This window comes from Engystomops pustulosus, chromosome 3, assembly GCF_040894005.1.
Source record: "Engystomops pustulosus chromosome 3, aEngPut4.maternal, whole genome shotgun sequence".
Lineage (NCBI taxonomy): Eukaryota > Metazoa > Chordata > Amphibia > Anura > Leptodactylidae > Engystomops > Engystomops pustulosus.
In genome coordinates, this window is record NC_092413.1 from 6540561 (window position 1) to 6561754 (window position 21194).

Below are 21194 nucleotides of genomic sequence, written 5' to 3' on the forward strand. Positions count from 1 at the left end.
TCATCAGTAACACAGATTTAGTCTCTCTGTACACAACGTGTAATAGTCCGACTCTCCACATCCAGCACACGTCCTCATTTTCTTCTATGCGCTCATGCACACGGCTGTGAATTTCCCGTGCATGTGATGGCAGTAATTACAGTGGTCAGTGACACATGAGCAGAGCTCACCCACGGAAGACACAAAGGATGGAAACAGAGGACGATGTACAAGGAGCCGTACACAAGTCTGTGAACAATATTACAGAGACTCTTCAGCTTCTCCAGCACAGCAGAGCCTGGAACACACTGAGCTCCGCCCACACCATGTGATCCCTGGACTCCTCCCACACATGATCACATGATGAGGTGACATCACTGCAGGTCCTGTATATAAGCGGCTCTGCAGCTGGGGGTAAGTTACACTGTGCGGTTATTATCTATAGAGGAGATGATATAGCGGAGAGAGGCAGCGCCGCTCTGTACCTCACCCCACATCCACCTCATATTACCAGACACTTATTATACACCATGAGCCTGAGAGAAGCCTCTGCTGCTCCTCATCCCCTCACACGTTACACAAATCCCTCGTCTCCACAGAATATTCCCTCAGCTTCTCCTCATTTCTATCACATTTCTGGGGGTTTGAGGGTTTTTACATCTTCTTTCAGTTTCGGTTCCAACCAGATGGATTTTCCTGAATGACTCATCCAGGATGGAGAGGAACAGCGACAAGATGGCGGAGATGATCTGTGACCTCACCCTAGAGATCCTCTACCAGGTCACAGGAGAGGTGAGAGGTCACATCCTTCTTATCTGCACTCAGTGACCACAATATCTCCCAGTCTTCTAGAAATGTCCCATAATGCACAGCTCTGATGTCACATGACCTCATTCTTATCCCCATGTCCCATCTGTGTCTCCATAATCAGGACTACACAGTAATGAAGACGACTTGTAGACCTCAACATGAGAACATCAATAAGCAGAAGATCCTAGAACTTACCTCCAGGATCACTGAGCTGCTGAGCGGAGAGGTGAGCGCTGCCGGGAATGCTGGGACATTATATAATAACACAAGGGAGGGGTCCGGGGGATGACTGTGTCATTGTGTGTGTCAGGTTCCTATAAGATGTCAGGATGTGGCTGTCTATTTCTCCATGGAGGAGTGGGAGTATGTAGAAGGACACAAGGACCTGTACAAGGAGGTCATTATGAAGAATTGCCCATCAGGGATGGAGAAGGACAGAACCATGGCTGCCCGGATCCTGGACCTCACCCTAGAGATCATCTACTGGATAACTGGAGAGGTGAGAGTCTCCCAGGACACGGCTCTTATCTCTAGGAATACAACAGGGAAATGACTGGAGAAGTGAAGGATTCTTAGGATCTATGTAGTGATCAGTGTCTCCCCATACACAGGATTACACAGTAGTGAAGAAGTCGTCTGGTGAGTGTGTGACCCCCCGTGTATCAGGAGGATGGACCCAGAGCCCCATCACCCAGCCTCCACCTCATTCACTGATACATGAGCAGAAGATCCTAGAACTTACCTCCAGGATCACTGAGCTGCTGAGCGGAGAGGTGAGCGCTGCCGGGAATGCTGGGACATTATATAATAACACAAGGGAGGGGTCCGGGGGATGACTGTGTCATTGTGTGTGTCAGGTTCCTATAAGATGTCAGGATGTGGCTGTCTATTTCTCCGTGGAGGAGTGGGAGTATGTAGAAGGACACAAGGACCTTTACAAGGAGGTCATGATGGAGGACCACCAGCCCCTCACATCACTAGGTAATAGATTATATCCACACATCTGATCATTATCTGTCAGTACAGAATGAATATCCTGACTGCAAATCCCGTCCTGACTGCAGCAAAGGGAATATACAGGGGCAGTGATATAATAATCATCACTTACCCCCCGATGCTCCATTGGAACCAGGGGGGGGGGAGAAGTTATATAAAGTTATTATATTAAAATAATTATATTAAAATAATTCTAATCAGTGTTATATTTGGCAGATGATGACGCCGGGCGATTGGAGGGACGAAGGACACGAGTCCAGTCTTCAGATCCATCACAAAAGATACATCAAAATAAAACTCACACAAAGGGTGAATATCATAGAGTGCGCAATCGGCTAAAGCTATTTCCGTGTTCAGAATGTGACAAATCTTATGCTTCAAAAGCTTCACTATATATACATAAAAAATATCACGCAGGGAAGAAGCCGCACTCATGTTCAGAATGTAAGAAAAGTTTTGTCCACAAGTCGAAGCTAACTAGACATGAGAGAACTCACACAGGAGAGAAGCCGTTCTCATGTTCAGAATGTAACAAATGTTTTGCTTCAAAATCATCAATGATCATACATAAGGAAACACACACCGGTGAGATGCCTTACTCGTGTGTAGATTGTAACAAATGTTTTCCTTCAAAAGCATCACTAAATATACATAAAAAAATCCATTCCGGGAAGAAGCCGCTCTCATGTCCAGAATGTGAGAAAATTTTCATCCACAGTTCGGGGCTTATAAGACATCTGGGATCACACACAGGGGTGAAGCCGTTTTCCTGTTCAGAATGTGGAAAATGTTTTAGAAATAATACGGAGCTCGATATCCATAAGAAAGTTCATTCATCGGAAAGGCCGTTCACGTGTTCCGAATGTTGCAAAAGTTTTATATGGAAACAAAATCTTGTTGCTCATCTTAGAATTCACACAGGGGAGAAACCATTTCCATGTCCCGATTGTGGGAAATGTTTCAGAACGAAAAGCAAAGTAATTACACATCAGAGAACTCACACAGGAGAGAAGCCGTTTCAATGTTCAGAATGTGCAAAATGTTTCAGTACGAAAACCGAAGTAACTACACATCAGAGAACTCACACAGGGGAGACTCCATTTTCATGTCGAGAATGTGGGAAACGTTTCAAAAGGAAATCGGATCTTTTTACCCATCAGAGAATTCACACAGGACAAAAGCCATTTTCATGTCTAGAATGTGGGAAATGTTTTAATGTGCAGTCACATCTCGCTAGACATATAAGAATTCACACAGGGGAGCGACCATTTCCATGTCCTGATTGTGACAAGAGGTTTATTATAAAATCAGATCTTATTAGACACCAGAAGACTCATCTGAAAGTGGTTTCATGTCCTCCGGCTCAGAAACCTTCACGACCTGTTGCACATGAGAGAATTCACACAGCAAATGCAACATTAATTTTTGTTCCGAATGTGGGAAATCACATCCCCCAAAATCCGGTTGTGTTAGACCTCATACTGATCCCTCAGGGTCAGGCCCCCTTTCATGTTGTGAACGTGGGAAGTGTTTTACCCTGAAATTGATTTGTGCACAGGAGAGAATTCACACAGGAGAAAAATTATAAATGTATTTTTAGAATTTGGGAAATTTTTTTAGTTAAAAATGAAAATAAAAACATGCAGGTATTTTGTGGCGCTCGTCTTCTGGTCGTAACTAAACAGAACCTCACAATTATTTACATGTGTTTCCTTATTCAGATTATTGTAGAGTAAGAGAGAGAATAAGAAACTCTGCACTACACTATGATCAGTGATGAGATGTTTATTCCTTCCATTTACTTATTTCTTGATGGAAAGGCTCAACATCTCATAAACCAGAGCAGCTAGAGAGAAATGGAGGGAATGTTTTAAATCAGCAGCTCAAAAATATCCAGGATCATATGAAAAACTCCAGGTACTCTGTGTTATCCATAGTTTTACCAGCCAGGGGCTTCCTATCCTCAGGACGTTCCGATACCACACAACGCTTCTTGTCCGGCTTGCCCTGATCTTTTCCCTGGGCTCAGAGACTAAATAAGTAGTGCGAGAAGGAATACCAGCACATGCCTTAAGGGAAGCCACAAAATTTTAATCCACATTAGTATCTGCAACACCCTCGCCGATGCAATGGCAAGGGAGTGTTTGCGAATACGTAGCAACTGCATGTAATCACATTACACTACATGGTCCTGATAGGACATAGGGGTATTGCAGTGGTGAATCCTGCCTGGCAAGGCAGGAGTTAAGTGTTTTGTATGATGCAAGGTGCTATTATCCAATGTCTTGTGTTACATCCTGTCCCTTTGTAAGCTGAGATGTGATTGGAGGAGCAGCCACCACCTGACCAAAGGGAGGTAATAAAACCCCTGGCCAGGAATGTTCTGGAGATTATTCTAGTATGGAATTCTAGTAGGTCTCAGATCTCAGAGAAGTCTCTCCCAGATGAGAAGAGGAGAGGAGATCTTTTCAGAGAGATTCTGTTGTAGGAGAATCCTAGAGATCAGTGAGTGAGTGAGTAATCTCTGTCTAGCCCATACCAGAGCAGGAAGAGCCTAGCCCCTGCCTCTGAAGAGTGGAGTCTAAGACTAGAGTTAGTGTAGTGAGGAAAAGGGGTATCATCTTACCTTTAAAGGTGATACCTGAAGCCCTACCGAACAAGCTGAAGCTTCCTACCAGGACACAGCTGCCTCCCAGCCCGCCCTCTACATCCAGGCTGGTGAACTATCTCCTGAGGCTTCCTCCAAAAGCATCTCAGCACTCCATCTACCTGTTAAAGGCACGTTGCTGCGGTTCCTGCCGGTTCAAATAAAGAACTGTAAGTTGTTTTCTTCAACTGCTGTCTCCGTCTGGTCCCTGCTAATACGGCTGCCTTCATCACCGGCACCCTGTCCACCACACAGAGACTCACACCCGGGACATTAAGGGGTTGCCCCAGGGAGATCCGCTATAGCCGCCTCTCCCTCATCTTTTCTTGCCAACACCACCCTGCTGGAGACCTGCCAGGCTGTAGGACAGCCCTCCGGTTCCCCCGTACCAAGCACCGTGACAATAGCGTGCTTAGGCCACCACCGCCAGCCACTCCGGTACCACGGGCCCCGGCTGTCTCCAGGCCTCACCTCAAAGGGCTAGGCCCCGGTGGGGGATGTTGCAAGTGGCGTCACGAACAGGATTGATACTTCTGTGCCTTATTACGGCATTAAAGACTTTCCTTTATTAAAAAGACTGTGCTGCCTAACCCTGCTGCCATCCGGGTTTAGGCCCAAGTATTTGTGTGTTTCTACATTGAACTTTATTACTGCTGCCACGTGCTGTCAAGCTCCGCTCCAGCACTCAAGAGGTTAATCCCTGCAAGAACTGTACCAGCTCTGCTACATCCTGCGCTGCTGCGCCTGAAGCATTTACCTCAGAGGCGTGTGGCGCAGCAAGTATTTCTAGCCCGCCAAATCCTCACTGGCGGGAACTCCAGAGTCGTCACTAGGCTCCGCCCCCTGCGCGAGTGGCGCGAACTACCGTGGAGGAGGAGCTGGAGCATGTGCGGCCGGCAACGAAGAGGGTTAATTGGCCATCTTGGATTTCGGCGCAGGCCGCGCCTGAAGCCTACCAGCAGTGTGCGCCTCATCCGGAGTTCCGGCGCACGTGTCCTGTGACTGGAGAACACCGCTGAGCATCACCGAGCCCTGCTGCCTGCCGGACATCGGGAACGGAGACCTTCGTGCACCGGAGCTGTCCTGTCACCGCGGCTGATCCTGAGTGAGTACCGCTGGGGAAGTTAAAGGGGGGTAGAGATTGTTTCCGATGCTAGGTTATTGGCTCACCTCCCAGGGAATAGTGACTGTGTCTTAAAGTGCCCACGTCCCAGTCTAGCCATCGCCCCTAGCAACGGACATTGTGTAACCCTACAGGCTTCCCTCAGCTAGGCCAGTCATGTCTGCCCAGGACGAAGATACGGGACTGGCGCAAGTCCCGTCCCCTGGTCCCTCCTCAGGGTACCGTAGCATGTTAAGTCCTCCAGAGAGTCCCTTCAGCCCTGCTACAGCTAGTGCCCCTGGGACTCCCACCATGATGCCTCTGACTATGCCCTACTATCTGGGGGCCCCCTGGTTACCCTACTACGAGGGAGAAGCACATACTCTCCCTGAATTCAGGGACAAGTTGTTAGCCACCTTCGCCTTGCTCCCGTTCACAGAGGAACAGAAAGTGGGCATCCTCATCGGGCAGTTGAAAGGACCCGCTCTCCGGGAAGTCAAGTCTTGGCCCCGAGAACAGTGTCAGAATGTGGTCCAAATTCTTTATAGGCTACGCAACACCTTTGACAAGTGTACTGTCTCCGAGTTGAAGCAGAAATTCTTCGGGAAAAGACAGAAGCCCCAAGAGTCCCTCCGAGACTTTGCCCTCTCCCTACAGGAGACATGGAAGGCCATCACCTGCCTTGAGCCCAAAGACGCTGAAACCTCTGATCAAACCTTAAGGGAACAATTTATTAATGGACTTGTTGATAGAAATCAAAGGTGTCAACTAAAGATCATCTCTTCTCAACATGCCCAGGCCTCTTTCCTTGAGTTTAAGGAAATTGCCATTGACATATTAGGAGACCGACCACCTACTGGGCCGCAGAAAGAGCCTGAATCCCTGGAAATGGAAGAATCTGCTCTCGCTTGCCATCCCATGCAGTCAGCATCACCTACTCCTGCGGCTATGGAAGTTACTGGCATAACAGGACCGGTCCCTAATCTGGCGGACACCCTGCATCAAATCCTCGATCGGTTGACCCAGTTGGAAGTAACTGTCTCCGCTATGACGAGGAAACCTCCAGAGAACCCGGTACGGTCAGCTACTCCTCGTGAATCTCCGACTAAACAGCGCCCAAAAGAAGCGAAGTCGTTAAGCACCTGGAGTCAGAAGAAACCCCGCCAGCGGTGCAGCTACTGCCATAAATATGGGCATGAAGAGAATGACTGTCGTCAGTTAAACGACAAACCCTTGGAGCTAAGGGACGACCTCCAAGGGAAGAACTTGTAAGTCCCCGAGATGCTAACTGGATGCCCAGGTTCGTGGGGACTCGCCCCATGGTTCATGTAACCATCAACGGAGTTACCCTACCGGCCTTAATTGATACCGGCTCTCAAGTGACCACCCTCCGGAGTGCTGCCTTCGAGAAATGCCGAGGAGGGGCATCCTTAGTCCAGCCTCCAAAGGCTTACTTGAACATTATTGCTACGAACGAAAAACCCGTACCCATCCGCGGCTACTGGGAACCCACGCTAACCATTGGAGACACTGAGTTAACCAGACAGGGCGTAGTGGTGACACGAGTGCCCGAAAACGGTAACTTCTCCCTGGTACTGGGTACTAATGTCCTCCGCAACTGCTACCCTGAAGTGCTGAAGGCTCTCCATGACTCCCTGCCAACAGTGCCCAATGGTTCCCGGAAGGTAATTCAGGAGACTATGCAGGTTCTAGCGGCGCAACAGAAGTTTGCTGGCCCTAATGGAGAAATCTGCAGAGCCCGGATCAAGGATCCCCAACCTGTCCGCCTTCAACCTGGGACTGAGACGTTAGTATGGTGTCGAGCCTGCATGGGCGTCCAAGGTCAAGACTACCAGGCGATAGTAGAACCTCTACCAGCTGATGAAGACCTGCCCATTCTAGCCGCCAGGAGCCTAGTCACTGTGTCCCGAGGACAAGTACCCATTCGATTACTAAATGTGGGAGACTCCCCAGTGGATCTGAGAAAGTACCAAGCCGTAGCCACTCTCTTCAGCGTCCAACCTGAAGACTTGGTGGAAACCTCTCTGTCTGCCTCCCAACAGTTGGAACTGAAGCAAAGTGCTGAAGGTGAGCCTGCCGAGCAATCCTGGTGGCTTGAGCTCAATATTGGAGACAACGATTTTACTCCTGCAGACCAAGTACAAGGTGTCCTGGATTTTGGGAAGACTACTCTGATCCAACACACCATCCCTACTGGCTCTCATCCTCCTATCAAGGAACGATACCGGCCCATACCTCCAGCCCGCTACCAAGAGGTGAAGAAGCTGGTACAAGAGATGAAGACAGCCAACGTTATCCGGGAGAGTCACAGCCCATGGGCTGCCCCGCTGGTCCTTGTGAAGAAGAAGGATGGAACCCTTCGATTCTGTGTTGACTATAGGAAGATCAACAATATCACCCACAAGGACGCCTATCCTCTGCCTCGAATCGAGGAATCCCTCGCAGCCCTAGGGTCAGCTGCCTACTTCTCTACCCTGGACCTGACCAGTGGCTACTGGCAAGTGGCCATGGCGCCGGAAGACAGAGAGAAGACGGCTTTCACCACCCCAATGGGCCTGTTCGAGTTCAACAACATGCCGTTCGGGCTATGCAACGCCCCAGGCACATTTCAACGGCTGATGGAGAGATGTTTGGGTCATCGCAACTTCGAGACTGTCCTGCTATATTTGGACGACATCATCATCTACTCCAAGACTTATGAAGACCACCTCCACCATCTGGCTGAAGTCTTCCAAATCCTGACCCAACATGGGTTGAAGGTCAAGCCATCCAAGTGCCACCTGCTACAACCTAGCGTCAAGTACCTGGGACATGTGGTGAGCGCTCATGGAATTGAGCCAGATCCAGAAAAGATTGCAGCTGTCCACGACTGGCCTACCCCATCAACCGTACGGGACATCAAAAGCTTCCTGGGATTTGCCAGTTATTACAGGCGTTTCATCCCGAAGTTTGCCCAGCTGGCAGATCCCCTGCAAGAGCTTCTAAGGGGCCTGCCAAAAGAGAGCCAACGTTCCCGAGTATCCATTGAGTGGACGGCCGAACGAGAAGCTGCCTTCCAGATGCTCAAGCAACGGTTGACTGAGCCTCCGGTGTTGGGATATCCAGACTACAGTCTGCCTTTCACCCTATACACTGATGCCAGCAAGCAAGGCCTAGGGGCGGTATTATCCCAGCTCCAAAACGGAACTGAAAGGGTCATAGCCTACGCCAGCCGTTCCCTCCGAGAACCGGAGCAAAATGACCAGAACTACAGTTTCTTCAAGTTGGAGTTTCTGGCGTTAGTTTGGGCCGTGACCGAAAAGTTCAAGGACTACCTAGCTGCATCATCTTTCACTGTCTTCACAGACAATAATCCTTTGGCGCATCTAAACACCGCACGTCTTGGAGCACTGGAACAACGGTGGGCCTCCAGACTTGCCAATTTCAACTTTACCATCAAGTACCGGGCTGGTAAGACCAACGACAATGCCGACGCTCTGTCCCGTCTCCCTGACCAGTGGGAGGGACCCTCCACGGATGCTCAGTGGGAAGATGTCGAGATGCCAGCATTCTATGCCCGGTTTGTGCGACAAGTTTACTCCCTACCGACAGCGCCAGCTACTCCTCAAGAAGAGTCAGAGCCCCCTGCGGAAAAGGACCTCTGGATGAGTCTTCAGGCTGATAGCCGTGCCATAGGAGAAGTAATGGACTATCTCTCTAGTGGGCGAGTGCCTGAAAGAATCCGGCGCAGAAGAGCAGATGGAGAACTGTCTCAATTGTGGCGCCAGAGAAAGACTCTGAGCATGCACCAGGGTCTGCTAAAGAGAAGAACTCTGGACCCTATCACTTATGACCGGCTATACCAGATTGTGATTCCCAGGAGGGATGCCAAGATAGTACTGGAAATGTACCATGACCAGTCCGGACACTTTGGCGCTCAGAAGACTGAAGCCACCCTCCGAAGGCGATTCTTCTGGGTCAACATGAAGTCCGACATTGAAGCCTGGTGTCGAGAATGCCCAGCCTGCGCCATCGCTCGAGGAGAGCGACACAATCAAAGGGCCCCTCTACGTCCCATTGTGAGCCAACGGCCCTTGGAGATCCTGACATTGGACCACGTGAAGTTGGAGCCCAGCAGATCCGGTCACAGTTATGCTCTTACGATCATCGACCACTATACCAAATTTGTGGTTGCAGTACCTGTCAGAGATCTGTCTACAAGGACTACCGCAGCGGCCCTGTGGAAGAGCTTCATCCTCCCCTATGGCTGTCCGGACCAGATCCTTACAGACCAAGGAACAGCATTTGAGTCCCAAGTCTTCCAGGAGCTGTGCACTCTATATGGCTGCAAGAAGCTGAGGACCACAGCCTATCATCCCCAAGGCAACGGGCTTTGCGAAAAGATGAATCAGACTCTAATCAATATGCTGAGGACTCTGACCCCTGCAAAAAGGGCTGACTGGCCAAAACTGTTGCCCGAATTAGTGTACCTGTACAACAATACCACTCATTGCTCCACAGGATACACCCCGTATTATCTGATGTTCGGGAGGCACGGCCATCTCCCTGCGGATATGACCTGGGACATGGAGTCCCCTGATTCCCAGTCTTTACTCCCCCAGACTGACTGGGTTCACGAACACCAGAGGAGATCCCCCAGGAGATCGAGTGTGGCTGCGCAACAACCATCCCACCAGTAAGCTAGATGGGCGTTGGGAGCGTGAGCCATACCTAGTTAGGGACAGTCTCTCCCCTGAAGTCTACGAGATTTCAAGAGGAGACCGTCCACCACTCCGGGTACATAGGAACCGGCTGAAGAGATGTCTTCGTCCTTTTGCCCCTATGTCGACACCTCTCACCTCGACCCCCAACTTACAGACCTCCCTGTGTTCGCCTACCCCCAGTTTCTTGGAACTTGTGACTGTGCCTCAATTCTGTTTTGTTTCCACTCCAGTAAGAGGTACTTCAGAGAGACCATCATCCCCACCGCAGTCTCCAATACTGTTGCCTGTGGAGGATGATCCGGCTCCACTGTCTGCAACCCCTGAAAAATCAGAGTCAGCTGAGACTCCGACTCCAGCGCCTGAATCAGAGGAGGACGATGAGGAGATTGTTATCTTCTCCCAGCCGGAACTGCTGAGGTCTCAAAGGGAGACAAAAGGTAAAGCTCCTGCGTACCTGCAGGAGTATCAGCTGGTGTCACACAGAAGGAGGAGGCAGGTACGCTTTTCTGACACCGAAGTGCTTACCACCGAAGAAGATGCAGAGTAACCCCTGAAGGGCTGTAGTCCACTTCAGGTACTGTACTATGTACATATTGTGTATTTATTTCTGTCCTTACCCCAAAGAGCCAGAGACTTTCCTGAGACTCTCATCCCTATTTATCTCAGTCAAGAGACATACCTTGAACTGATTACTGTCCTGTGCTATGATAGCACCTCTTCCTCTGCCACAGCAGAGATTCCTACCCAAAGGACTCTGTCCCTCTACACAAAGAGGAGACCCTTTGTTTCTTTAGTGCACTTTTCCCCACCTCAAGGGCTGTACCCAGAAGATGGACTTTGTCATTAGAGACCTTCTGTGAGACTTTTGCCAGATACTACCAGGGGAAAGTTGCCATGTAATTTATTATTATTTTGCACTTAATGCCTTTCCTTTTAGGTACAGACATTATGTTTGCACTTCCATGCCTTTTCTTTGCAGGAAAAGAGACTTTTACTATCGTGCTACCCTGAGTAGCCTATCTACCTCTGTAACGTTTGTAACGTTCAAGATGTGTACCCATTGGGCTCCTAAGCCAATGTGAATTTACCACCTGTTTGCACACTGTCATATCTGCCAGTAGTCTGCATTAACCCTTTCATAGGCTTTACAGGTTGTAGTGTGGCTGTGTCGGACCGTCTTTTTGTAAAACACTGACCGCTACCTTATCCCCCAAACCGAGGTTTGCACATGGGGGTAGTCCGTAAACTGCGGGTCTTTAGGGGACCGGGGGTGTTACAGAGTTAACACCTGGATGCCACCCATACATGGGTAAGGATGCCAGTCAGGAGGTACTCGTGTCGCATATGCTAACGCAATGCATATACACATTATATAATTGCCGCCAGGGAAGAAGCGTTGATATAACAAATATACAGGCCTTGGTGCAAGGAGTGGATTACAGGACATGACACCACACCTTTCCTACTGTACAGTTCGGTTTAATGGCGTCAGCGACCAACTGTCATACAGCTACATGTTTTTGTCTTAATCCGACACCAACCAAGGTGCCTGTCTCCAGGACCATGGGCAGTTTGTCCCTACACCTCACATAGCCTGCACTTCCCAGAAGTGCCCTTATCCACCTCTGCCCCCTCAAGCCATCTGTAGTCGAGCCGAGGGCGGCTCTTTCATTTGCCCCCGGGGTATGCAACACCCTCGCCGATGCAATGGCGAGGGAGTGTTTGCGAATACGTCCCAACTGCATGTAATCACATTACACTACATGGTCCTGATTGGACATAGGGGTATTGCAGTGGTGAATCCTGCCTGGCAAGGCAGGAGTTAAGTGTTTTGTATGATGCAAGGTGCTATTATCCAATGTCTTGTGTTACATCCTGTCCCTTTGTAAGCTGAGATGTGATTGGAGGAGCAGCCACCACCTGACCAAAGGGAGGTAATAAAACCCCTGGCCAGGAATGTTCTGGAGATTATTCTAGTATGGAATTCTAGTAGGTCTCAGATCTCAGAGAAGTCTCTCCCAGATGAGAAGAGGAGAGGAGATCTTTTCAGAGAGATTCTGTTGTAGGAGAATCCTAGAGATCAGTGAGTGAGTGAGTAATCTCTGTCTAGCCCATACCAGAGCAGGAAGAGCCTAGCCCCTGCCTCTGAAGAGTGGAGTCTAAGACTAGAGTTAGTGTAGTGAGGAAAAGGGGTATCATCTTACCTTTAAAGGTGATACCTGAAGCCCTACCGAACAAGCTGAAGCTTCCTACCAGGACACAGCTGCCTCCCAGCCTGCCCTCTACATCCAGGCTGGTGAACTATCTCCTGAGGCTTCCTCCAAAAGCATCTCAGCACTCCATCTACCTGTTAAAGGCACGTTGCTGCGGTTCCTGCCGGTTCAAATAAAGAACTGTAAGTTGTTTTCTTCAACTTCTGTCTCCGTCTGGTCACCGGCACCCTGTCCACCACACAGAGACTCACACCCGGGACATTAAGGGGTTGCCCCAGGGAGATCCGCTATAGCCGCCTCTCCCCCATCTTTTCTTGCCAACACCACCCTGCTGGAGACCTGCCAGGCTGTAGGACAGCCCTCGGTTCCCCCGTACCAAGCACCGTGACAATAGCGTGCTTAGGCCGCCACCGCCAGCCACTCCGGTACCGCGGGCCCCGGCTGTCTCCAGGCCTCACCTCAAAGGGCTAGGCCCCAGTGGGGGATGTTGCATATCCACCCCGCTCCCCCATGCACCTGCATTGCCAAAGTTGGGGCACCCAATTGATGTTGGCATCAAAACTGGGCCACTCCTCTTAAAAAACCTACACTGGTTCTGCAAAAGCTTTTCACAGCATTGATGTCCAAACTTCACCGATGAGTTGGATGGACCTCCACCACGATTGCCTGCTACACCTGAATTTCCTTTGACTTAACACCAGTCCTGGAACAATAATGCTCTGCAAGAACCACCAAAGGACATCTCAGGGGGAGGAAGATAACTAGGAGTCCAGTCTAACTGAATGAGGCCTGTTTGACTCAGATATAGCATTGTCCACCAGTGCCACCACATTCACCATCTGAGTGGAGTGTAGAGAGGGGGGAATAAAAGCAACTAGTGGAGGGTGAACAATCACCGGGACAGAGGGGCCAAAAACTACAAAAAATCCAGCAACAGGGGGTGGCACTGAGGACCGAGAAGGAGTGATGGCAGATGAAGGGGTGTCCTCTGAGGACACAACAGTGTTGGCTGCTGCATCCATAGCTAAATATAGCTTTGGATGAGGCCAAAGGGGATCAGTGAATGCCCTGTGGTTTAAAGGCACTAGCAGGACAGCGCATGTGTAGGTAGGAAGAAGCAACCTAGTGCGCACTTGGACTGCACCCCTGAGGAAGTCTCCACTTGGGAGACGGAACGCGTGGGGAGTGCTCCACGTCCTCCACTACTGCTGAGCCGCCCTGTTGACTTATTGTACTGATGCCTACCTGCTGACCACTGACTCGTAATGTATACTTACCCATTTATCCTATAGCTGCACTATGATTGTTATGGCAGATTTATCTTCATCTGTTCAGGGTCATTAGACAGCTTGGGCATTATTCATCCTTCTATTGTAATTGTATCATACTAGGGGCCAGGTTCCACTGTATGGAGGAGGTGTTTGTTTGGTGAACCTTACCTGGTTATGTAACAGAATTTATTCAGTTGGAATGTCCTCAAGATGTGGAAAAAGTATGGCCAAGTAATGCAGCAGTTTTTGTGGTTCAATAGGAAGGTGCCTTTAAGAACATGTACTTTATAATAATAATAATAATTCCTTTATGTATATAGCGCACACAGATTCCGCAACGCTACACAGAGTTTTTGCCAAATCGGTCCCTGTCCCCAATGGGGCTCACAATCTAATCAACCTACCAGTATGTTTTGGGGTGTGGGAGGAAACCAATGAGCTCTAATGTTAATAACTAATTGTACAAAGGTCCTGATTGGATAATCGCTGAACTGACCACTCCCAAGGAAAGTTCATAAAAACCTCTGGTGGCTGGAAAGTGCCGGAGAGATCTAAGAGTACAAAGCACATGTATCTAAGACCTGCAATCCAGACACATGGCCTACAGATAAGGCCCGCAGCCCAGAGGGATACCAGAGCTTTCCTAAACCCTGCTGCTGAATCAGCCATCGATCTCTCCAGCCTGAAGCTACCTAAATCAGGCTGTGAGCATTACGTTGACAGATAGATCCAACCATGGTGCTGGACCAGTGGAATGGTTACCATGACCTGTTGCCTACATTTAAGTTCAAATTCAGGAAATAAAGTAACTGTGAGTTTATGGTTGACATTGCTTGTCTCCTTGTGATATCTGCCCCAAAGCTGCATAAAAACAAGAAGCTCCTATCTACCATCAGCCAGGGATCCTCTCACACACCCATCGGGAGTGCCCCAGGGAGAACTACTATTCATCTGCTGCATCTCTCTATGCATCACAAAGAGATGCACACCTAGAGGAGAATCGGTTCTACCTTAAAAACAATAGACAGAGGATATCTTTTACAACTAAATGAGAAGTGGCTCTACCATTGCCATACATCGAAGGCATCCTTTACACCTAGAGGATAGGTGGTTCTACCATCACCATAGACAGGGGGCATCCTCTACACCTAGAGGAGAGGAGGGTCTACCATCACCATAGACAGGGGGCATCCTCTACACCTAGAGGAGAGGAGGTTCTACCATCACCATAGACAGGGGGCATCCTCTACACCTTGGGGGGAGGAGGTTCTACCATCACCATAGACAGGAGGCATCCTCTACACCTAGAGGAGAGGCGGTTCTACCATCACAATAGACAGGGGGCATCCTCTACACCTAGAGGAGAGGAGGTTCTACCATCACCATAGACAGGGGGCATCCTCTACACCTAGAGGAGAGGCGGTTCTACCATCACCATAGACAGGGGCATCCTCTACACCTAAAGGAGAGGAGGTTCTACCATCACCATAGACAGGAGGCGTCCTCTACACCTAGAGGAGAGGAGGTTCTATCATCACCATAGACAGGAGGCATCCTCTACACCTAGAGGAGAGGAGGTTCTACCATCACCATAGACAGGAGGCATCCTCTACACCTAGAGGAGAGGAGGTACTACCATCACTATAGACAGGGGACATCCTCTACACCTAGAGGAGAGGAGGTTCTACCATCACCATAGACAGGGGGCATCCTCTACACCTAGAGGAGTGGAGGTTCTACCATCACCATAGACAGGGGGCATCCTCTACACCTAGAGGAGAGGAGGTTCTACCATCACCATAGACAGGGGGCATCCTCTACACCTAGAGGAGAAGTAGTTCTACCGTAAAAACATTAGACAGAGGACATCCTCTATGCCTAAATGAGAAGTGGCTCTACCATTGCCATACTTCGGGGGCATCCTCTACACCTAGAGGAGAGGAGGTTCTACCATCGCCATAGACAGGGGGCATCCTCTACACCTAGAGGAGGTTCTACCATCACCATAGACAGGTGGCATCCTCTACACCTAGAGGAGAGGAGGTTCTACCATTACCATAGACAGGTGGCATCCTCTACACCTAGAGGAGAGGAGGTTCTACCATCACCATAGACAGGGGGCATCTTCTAAACCTAGAGGAGAGGAGGTTCTACCATCACCATAGACAGGGGGCATCCTCTACACCTAGAGGAGAGGAGGTTCTGCCATCACCATAGACAGGTGGCATCCTCTACACCTAGAGGAGAGGAGGTTCTACCATTACCATAGTCAGGGGGCATCCTCTACATCTAGAGGAGAGGAGGTTCTACCATCACCATAGACAGGGGGCATCTTCTACACCTAGAGGAGAGGAGGTTCTACCATCACCATAGACAGGGGGCATCCTCTACACCTAGAGGAGAGGAGGTTCTACCATCACCATAGACAGGGGCATCCTCTACACCTAGAGGAGAGGAGGTTCTACCATCACCATAGACAGGGGATATCCTCTACACCTAGAGGAGAGGAGGTTCTACCATCACCATAGACAGGGAGCATCCTCTACACCTAGAGGAGAGGAGGTTCTACCATCACCATAGACAGGGGGCATCCTCTACACCTAGAGGAGAGGAGGTTCCACCATCACCATACTCAGGGTTTCTCTTTGTTTGTTATGGAGGACTCTACGTACACGTTCAAGAGGTGGATTTTTATACCCACAGTCAGATACACTTTATTTTACTTTATGTTAATTGTGTTTTGTGAGGTAAATTTCTAGGTACATTTTTCTCGCACTTTTTCCTAGTGATAGTTGAGGGTTAGCTGTGATTGGTCACTGTGAGAGATATATTTCTTTACAAGACACCATACTGAACCAATCATACGCCATTTTGTCTTAAGTCCGGGGGTCATGCTGACCACTGTCAGCCATTTTGTAAAATGTCTATTCATCTCAAAGATCATTTTGTTTGAATCTGCTGAGAGACAGTTCTGTCCTTGACTCTTGTCCTATATTTTTGCTTTAGCACCTGCTTATCTTATGTTTTGGCCTCACTGAGGAGCCATCGGCGTCTTCTTCTCAGGACTATTAGTAAAAACATTCTGTCTCCCTGGAGACTGTGCTCTGTGTGAGAAATAAGATGTAAAGTTCATCTGCATGTTTTGGGACTCTCGGGGATTAAGTCCAGAAAGTTTGCAGAATCTGTAGGACCCTCTAATGACTTTCCTCAGTTCTCTTGTGTATTATTGAGTTGGTTCCTTACAAAACTTTTTTCTTGACACACCGGTCAGGGGACGGATTACCCAGAATGGAGATGTCATCAGTAACACGACGTGTTATAGTCGGACTCTCCACATCCAGCACACGTCCTCATTTTCTTCTATGCACTCATGAACGTGGCTATGAATTTCCCGTGCATGTGATGGCAGTCATTACAGTGGTCAGTGACACATGTACAAGGAGCCATACACAAGTCTGTGAACAATATTACAGAGACTCTTCAGCTTCTCCAGCACAGCAGAGCCTGCAACAAACTGAGCTCCGCCCACACCCAGCACCATGTGATCCCTGGGCTCCTCCCACACATGATCACATGATGAGGTGACATCACTGCAGGTCCTGTATATAAGCGGCTCTGCAGCTGGGGGTAAGTTACACTGTGCGGTTATTATCTATAGAGGAGATGATATAGCGGAGAGAGGCAGCGCCGCTCTGTACCTCACCCCACGCCGGCTCCATGTCTCACCTCACATCCTCCTCATATTACCAGACACTTATTATACACCATGAGCCTGAGAGAAGCCTCTGCTGCTCCTCATCCCCTCACACGTTACACAAATCCCTCGTCTCCACAGAATATTCCCTCAGCTTCTCCTCATTTCTCTCACATTTCTGGGGGTTTGAGGGTTTTTCCATCTTCTTTCAGTTTCGGTTCCTACCAGATGGATTTTCCTGAGTGACTCGTCCCGGATGGAGAGGAACAGGGAGAAGATGGCGAAGATGATCTGTGACCTCACCCTAGAGATCCTCCACCAGGTCACAGGAGAGGTGAGAGGTCACATCCTTCTTATCTGCACTCAGTGACCCCAATATCTCCCAGTTTTCTAGAAATGTCCCATAATGCACAGCTCTGATGTCACATGACCTCATTCTTATCCCCGTGTCCCATCTGTGTCTCCATAATCAGGATTACACAGTAATGAAGACGACTTGTAGACCTCAACATGAGAACATCAATAAGCAGAAGATCCTAGAACTTACCTCCAGGATCACTGAGCTGCTGAGCGGAGAGGTGAGCGCTGCCGGGAATGCTGGGACATGATATAATAACACAAGGGAGGGGTCCGGGGGATGACTGTGTCATTGTGTGTGTCAGGTTCCTATAAGATGTCAGGATGTGGCTGTCTATTTCTCCATGGAGGAGTGGGAGTATGTAGAAGGACACAAGGACCTGTACAAGGAGGTCATGATGGAGGACCACCAGCCCCTCACATCACCAGGTAATAGATTATATCCACACGTCTGATCATTATCTGTCAGTACAGAATGAATATTGGATGGAACTGCTGGATTGGAACCAGGGGGGGAAATTACTCTGATGTATTCCCAAAGACTGACAAAGATTGTTGAAATTTGGAATTTTTACATTTAAACTTTATTTAAATTGAAGTTTGACACATTCTTTCCTAAGTGTCTGGACATTCTGCCAGAATATAATATCATATTAAAATAATTCTAATCAGTGTTATATTTGGCAGGTGATGGCGCCGGGCGATTGGAGGGACGAATGACGCGTGTCCAGTCTTCAGATCCATCACAAAAGATATTTCAAAGTAAAACTAAAGGTGAAAATCGTAGAGTGCGCAATCGGCTAAAGCTATTTCCGTGTTCAGAATGTGACAAATCTTATGCTTCAAAAGCGTCACTATATATGCATAAAAAACATCACACAGGGAAGAAGCCGCACTCATGTTCAGAATGTAAGAAAAGTTTTGTCCACAAGTCGGATCTTATTAGACATGAGAGAACTCACACAGGAGAGAAGCCATTCTCATGTTCAGAATGTAACAAATGTTTTGCTTCAAAATCATCGTTGAGTGTACATAAAGAAACACACACCGGGGAGATGCCTTACCCATGTTTAGATTGTAACAAATGTTTTCCTTCAAAAGCATCACTAAACTCACATCAAAAAATCCACTCCGGGAAGAAGCCGCACTCATGTCCAGAATGTGAGAAAAGTTTCATCCACAGTTCGGGGCTTATGAGACATCTGGGAGCACACACAGGGGTGAAGCCGTTTCCCTGTTCAGAATGTGGAAAATGTTTTAGAAATAAAACGGAGCTCGATATCCATAAGAAAATTCATTCATCGGAAAGGCCGTTCACATGTTCCGAATGTTACAAAAGTTTTACAAGGAAACAAGATCTTGTTACCCATCTGAGAATTCACACAGGGGAGAAACCATTTCCATGTCCAGAATGTGGGAAATGTTTTAATGTGCAGTCACATCTCGCTAGACATATAAGAATTCACACAGGGGAGAAGCCATTTCCATGTCCTGATTGTGACAAGAGGTTTATCATAAAATCAGATCTTGTTAGACACCAGAAGACTCATCTGAAAGTGGTTTCATGTCCTCCGGCTGAGAAACCTTTTGCTGTAAAATCACGACCTGTTGTACATGAGAGAATTCACACAGCAAATGCGTCATTAATTTTTGTTCCGAATGTGGGAAATCACATCCCCCAAAATCCGGTTGTGTTAGACCTCATACCGATCCCTCAGGGTCAGGCCCCCTTTCATGTTGTGAATGTGGGAAGTGTGTTAACCTGAAATTGATTTGTGCACAGGAGAGAATTCACACAGGAGAAAAATTCTAAATGTATTTTCAGAATGTGGGAAATGTTTTTTTTAAGTTAAAAATGAAAATAAAAACATGCAGGTATTTTGTGGTGCTCGTCTTCTGGTTGTAACCAAACAGAACATCACATTTATTTATATGTGTTTCCTTATTCAGATTATTGTAGAGTAAGAGAGGGAATAAGAAACTCCGCACTAAGCTATGATCAGTGATGAGATGTTTATTCCATTGTCCTTCCATTTACTTATTTCTTGATGGAAAGGCTCAACATCTCATAAACCAGAGCAGCTAGAGAGAAATGGAAGCGATTTTTGAAATCAGCAGCTCAAAAATATCCAGGATCATATGAAAACCTCTAGGTTTTCAGTGTTATTGATAGATTTGCCAGTCAGGGGCTTCCTATCCTCAGGACGGTCCGATACCACACAAAGCGTCTTGTCCTGCTTGCCCTGATTTTTCCCCTGGGCTCAGTGCGGGAAGGAATACCAGCACATGCCTTAAGGGAAGCCACAAAATTTGCATCCACATCAGTATCCTCCCCGCTCCCCCATGCATCTGCCTATCCAAAGTTAATGCACCCAAGTGAAGTTGGCGTCAAAACTGGACCACAGGAGTAAATCCAGGGCCACTCCTGTTGAAAAGCCTTCTCTGGTTCTGCATAAGCTGTCCACAGCATTGATGTCCAACCTTCACCGATGAGTTGGATGGACCTCCACCACGATGACCTGCTACACCTGAATCTCCTTTCACTTAACACCAGTCCTGGAACAATAATACTCTGCAAGAACCACCAGAGGACATCTCAGGGGGAGGAAGATAACTAGGAGTCCAGTCTAACTGAATGAGGCCTGTTTGACTCAGACCTAGTATCATCCACCAGTGCCACCACATTCACCATCTGAGTGGGGTGTAAAGAGGGGGGCATAAAAGCAACTAGTAGAGGGTGAATGATCACCGGGGTGGAGGGGCCAAAAACTACAAAAAGTCCAGCGACAGGTGGTGGCACTGAGGACCGAGAAGGAGTGATGACAGATGAAGGGGTGTGGGGTGTCCTCAGGGGTGAACCAAGCCTTTATGTTGCCCGAGGCAAGTCATAAAGAGACTCCCCCATATATGTAATATATAAGATACAGCGTAGAAAATAGATACAGCGTGCCACCATGTAGTATAAAACAGATACAGTGTGCCGCCATGTAGTATAAAATGCATACAGGGTGCCGCCATGTAGTGTAAAATGCATGCAGATTGCTGCCATGTAGTGTAAAATGAGTCAGGTATGACTAAGGACTAATACGCAAAAAAGTCAGAAACACGTTACCTCTGCCAATTTTTGTGTCTTGCACTGCTCGCTTTCTTGTGCCCATGTTACTGCACAAGCACTTTTTTTACCATTAAGAATAAAATTTTGGAATTATTTTTTAAACAGTCGTTTACCTTGGATTCTCTTTGTACGGATGCTGGATTCCCCGTTTTTCCCCTTGCTTTTTATGCCTCTTGCCATTACCATGCATCACTGTGAATTTCCGGACCAGTGATAGGGGATACACCGTGCACCTGGCCTGGATTAACATTCCAAAAAGACTGCAGTCGTCAAGGGGTGAGCTGTT

The 21194-nt window shown here is 48.3% G+C and overlaps 1 protein-coding gene across 1 annotated transcript; it reads left to right on the forward strand.

Annotated features, from left to right (window-relative positions):
* The first annotated feature begins 311 nt into the window (after nt 1-311).
* On the forward strand, nt 312-20852 carry LOC140120792 (uncharacterized). The gene is made up of 5 exons (XM_072139735.1): nt 312-393; nt 650-771; nt 911-1770; nt 2002-3318; nt 18481-20852. Exons 3-5 carry the CDS (start codon nt 1737-1739, stop codon nt 19557-19559), a joined length of 2430 nt encoding a protein of 809 aa, XP_071995836.1. The 5' UTR covers nt 312-393; nt 650-771; nt 911-1736; the 3' UTR covers nt 19560-20852.
* The last annotated feature ends 342 nt before the right edge of the window (nt 20853-21194 follow it).

Bases quoted from the DNA above. Each gene is read 5' to 3' on its own strand.
- LOC140120792 (XM_072139735.1), top strand. From the start codon at position 1,737: ATGATGGAGGACCACCAGCCCCTCACATCACTAG. The intron at 1,771-2,001 runs GTAATAGATTAT...TATATTTGGCAG, and splicing joins CCAGCCCCTCACATCACTAG to ATGATGACGCCGGGCGATTG. The intron at 3,319-18,480 runs TACCCTGAAATT...TATATTTGGCAG, and splicing joins TGTGAACGTGGGAAGTGTTT to GTGATGGCGCCGGGCGATTG.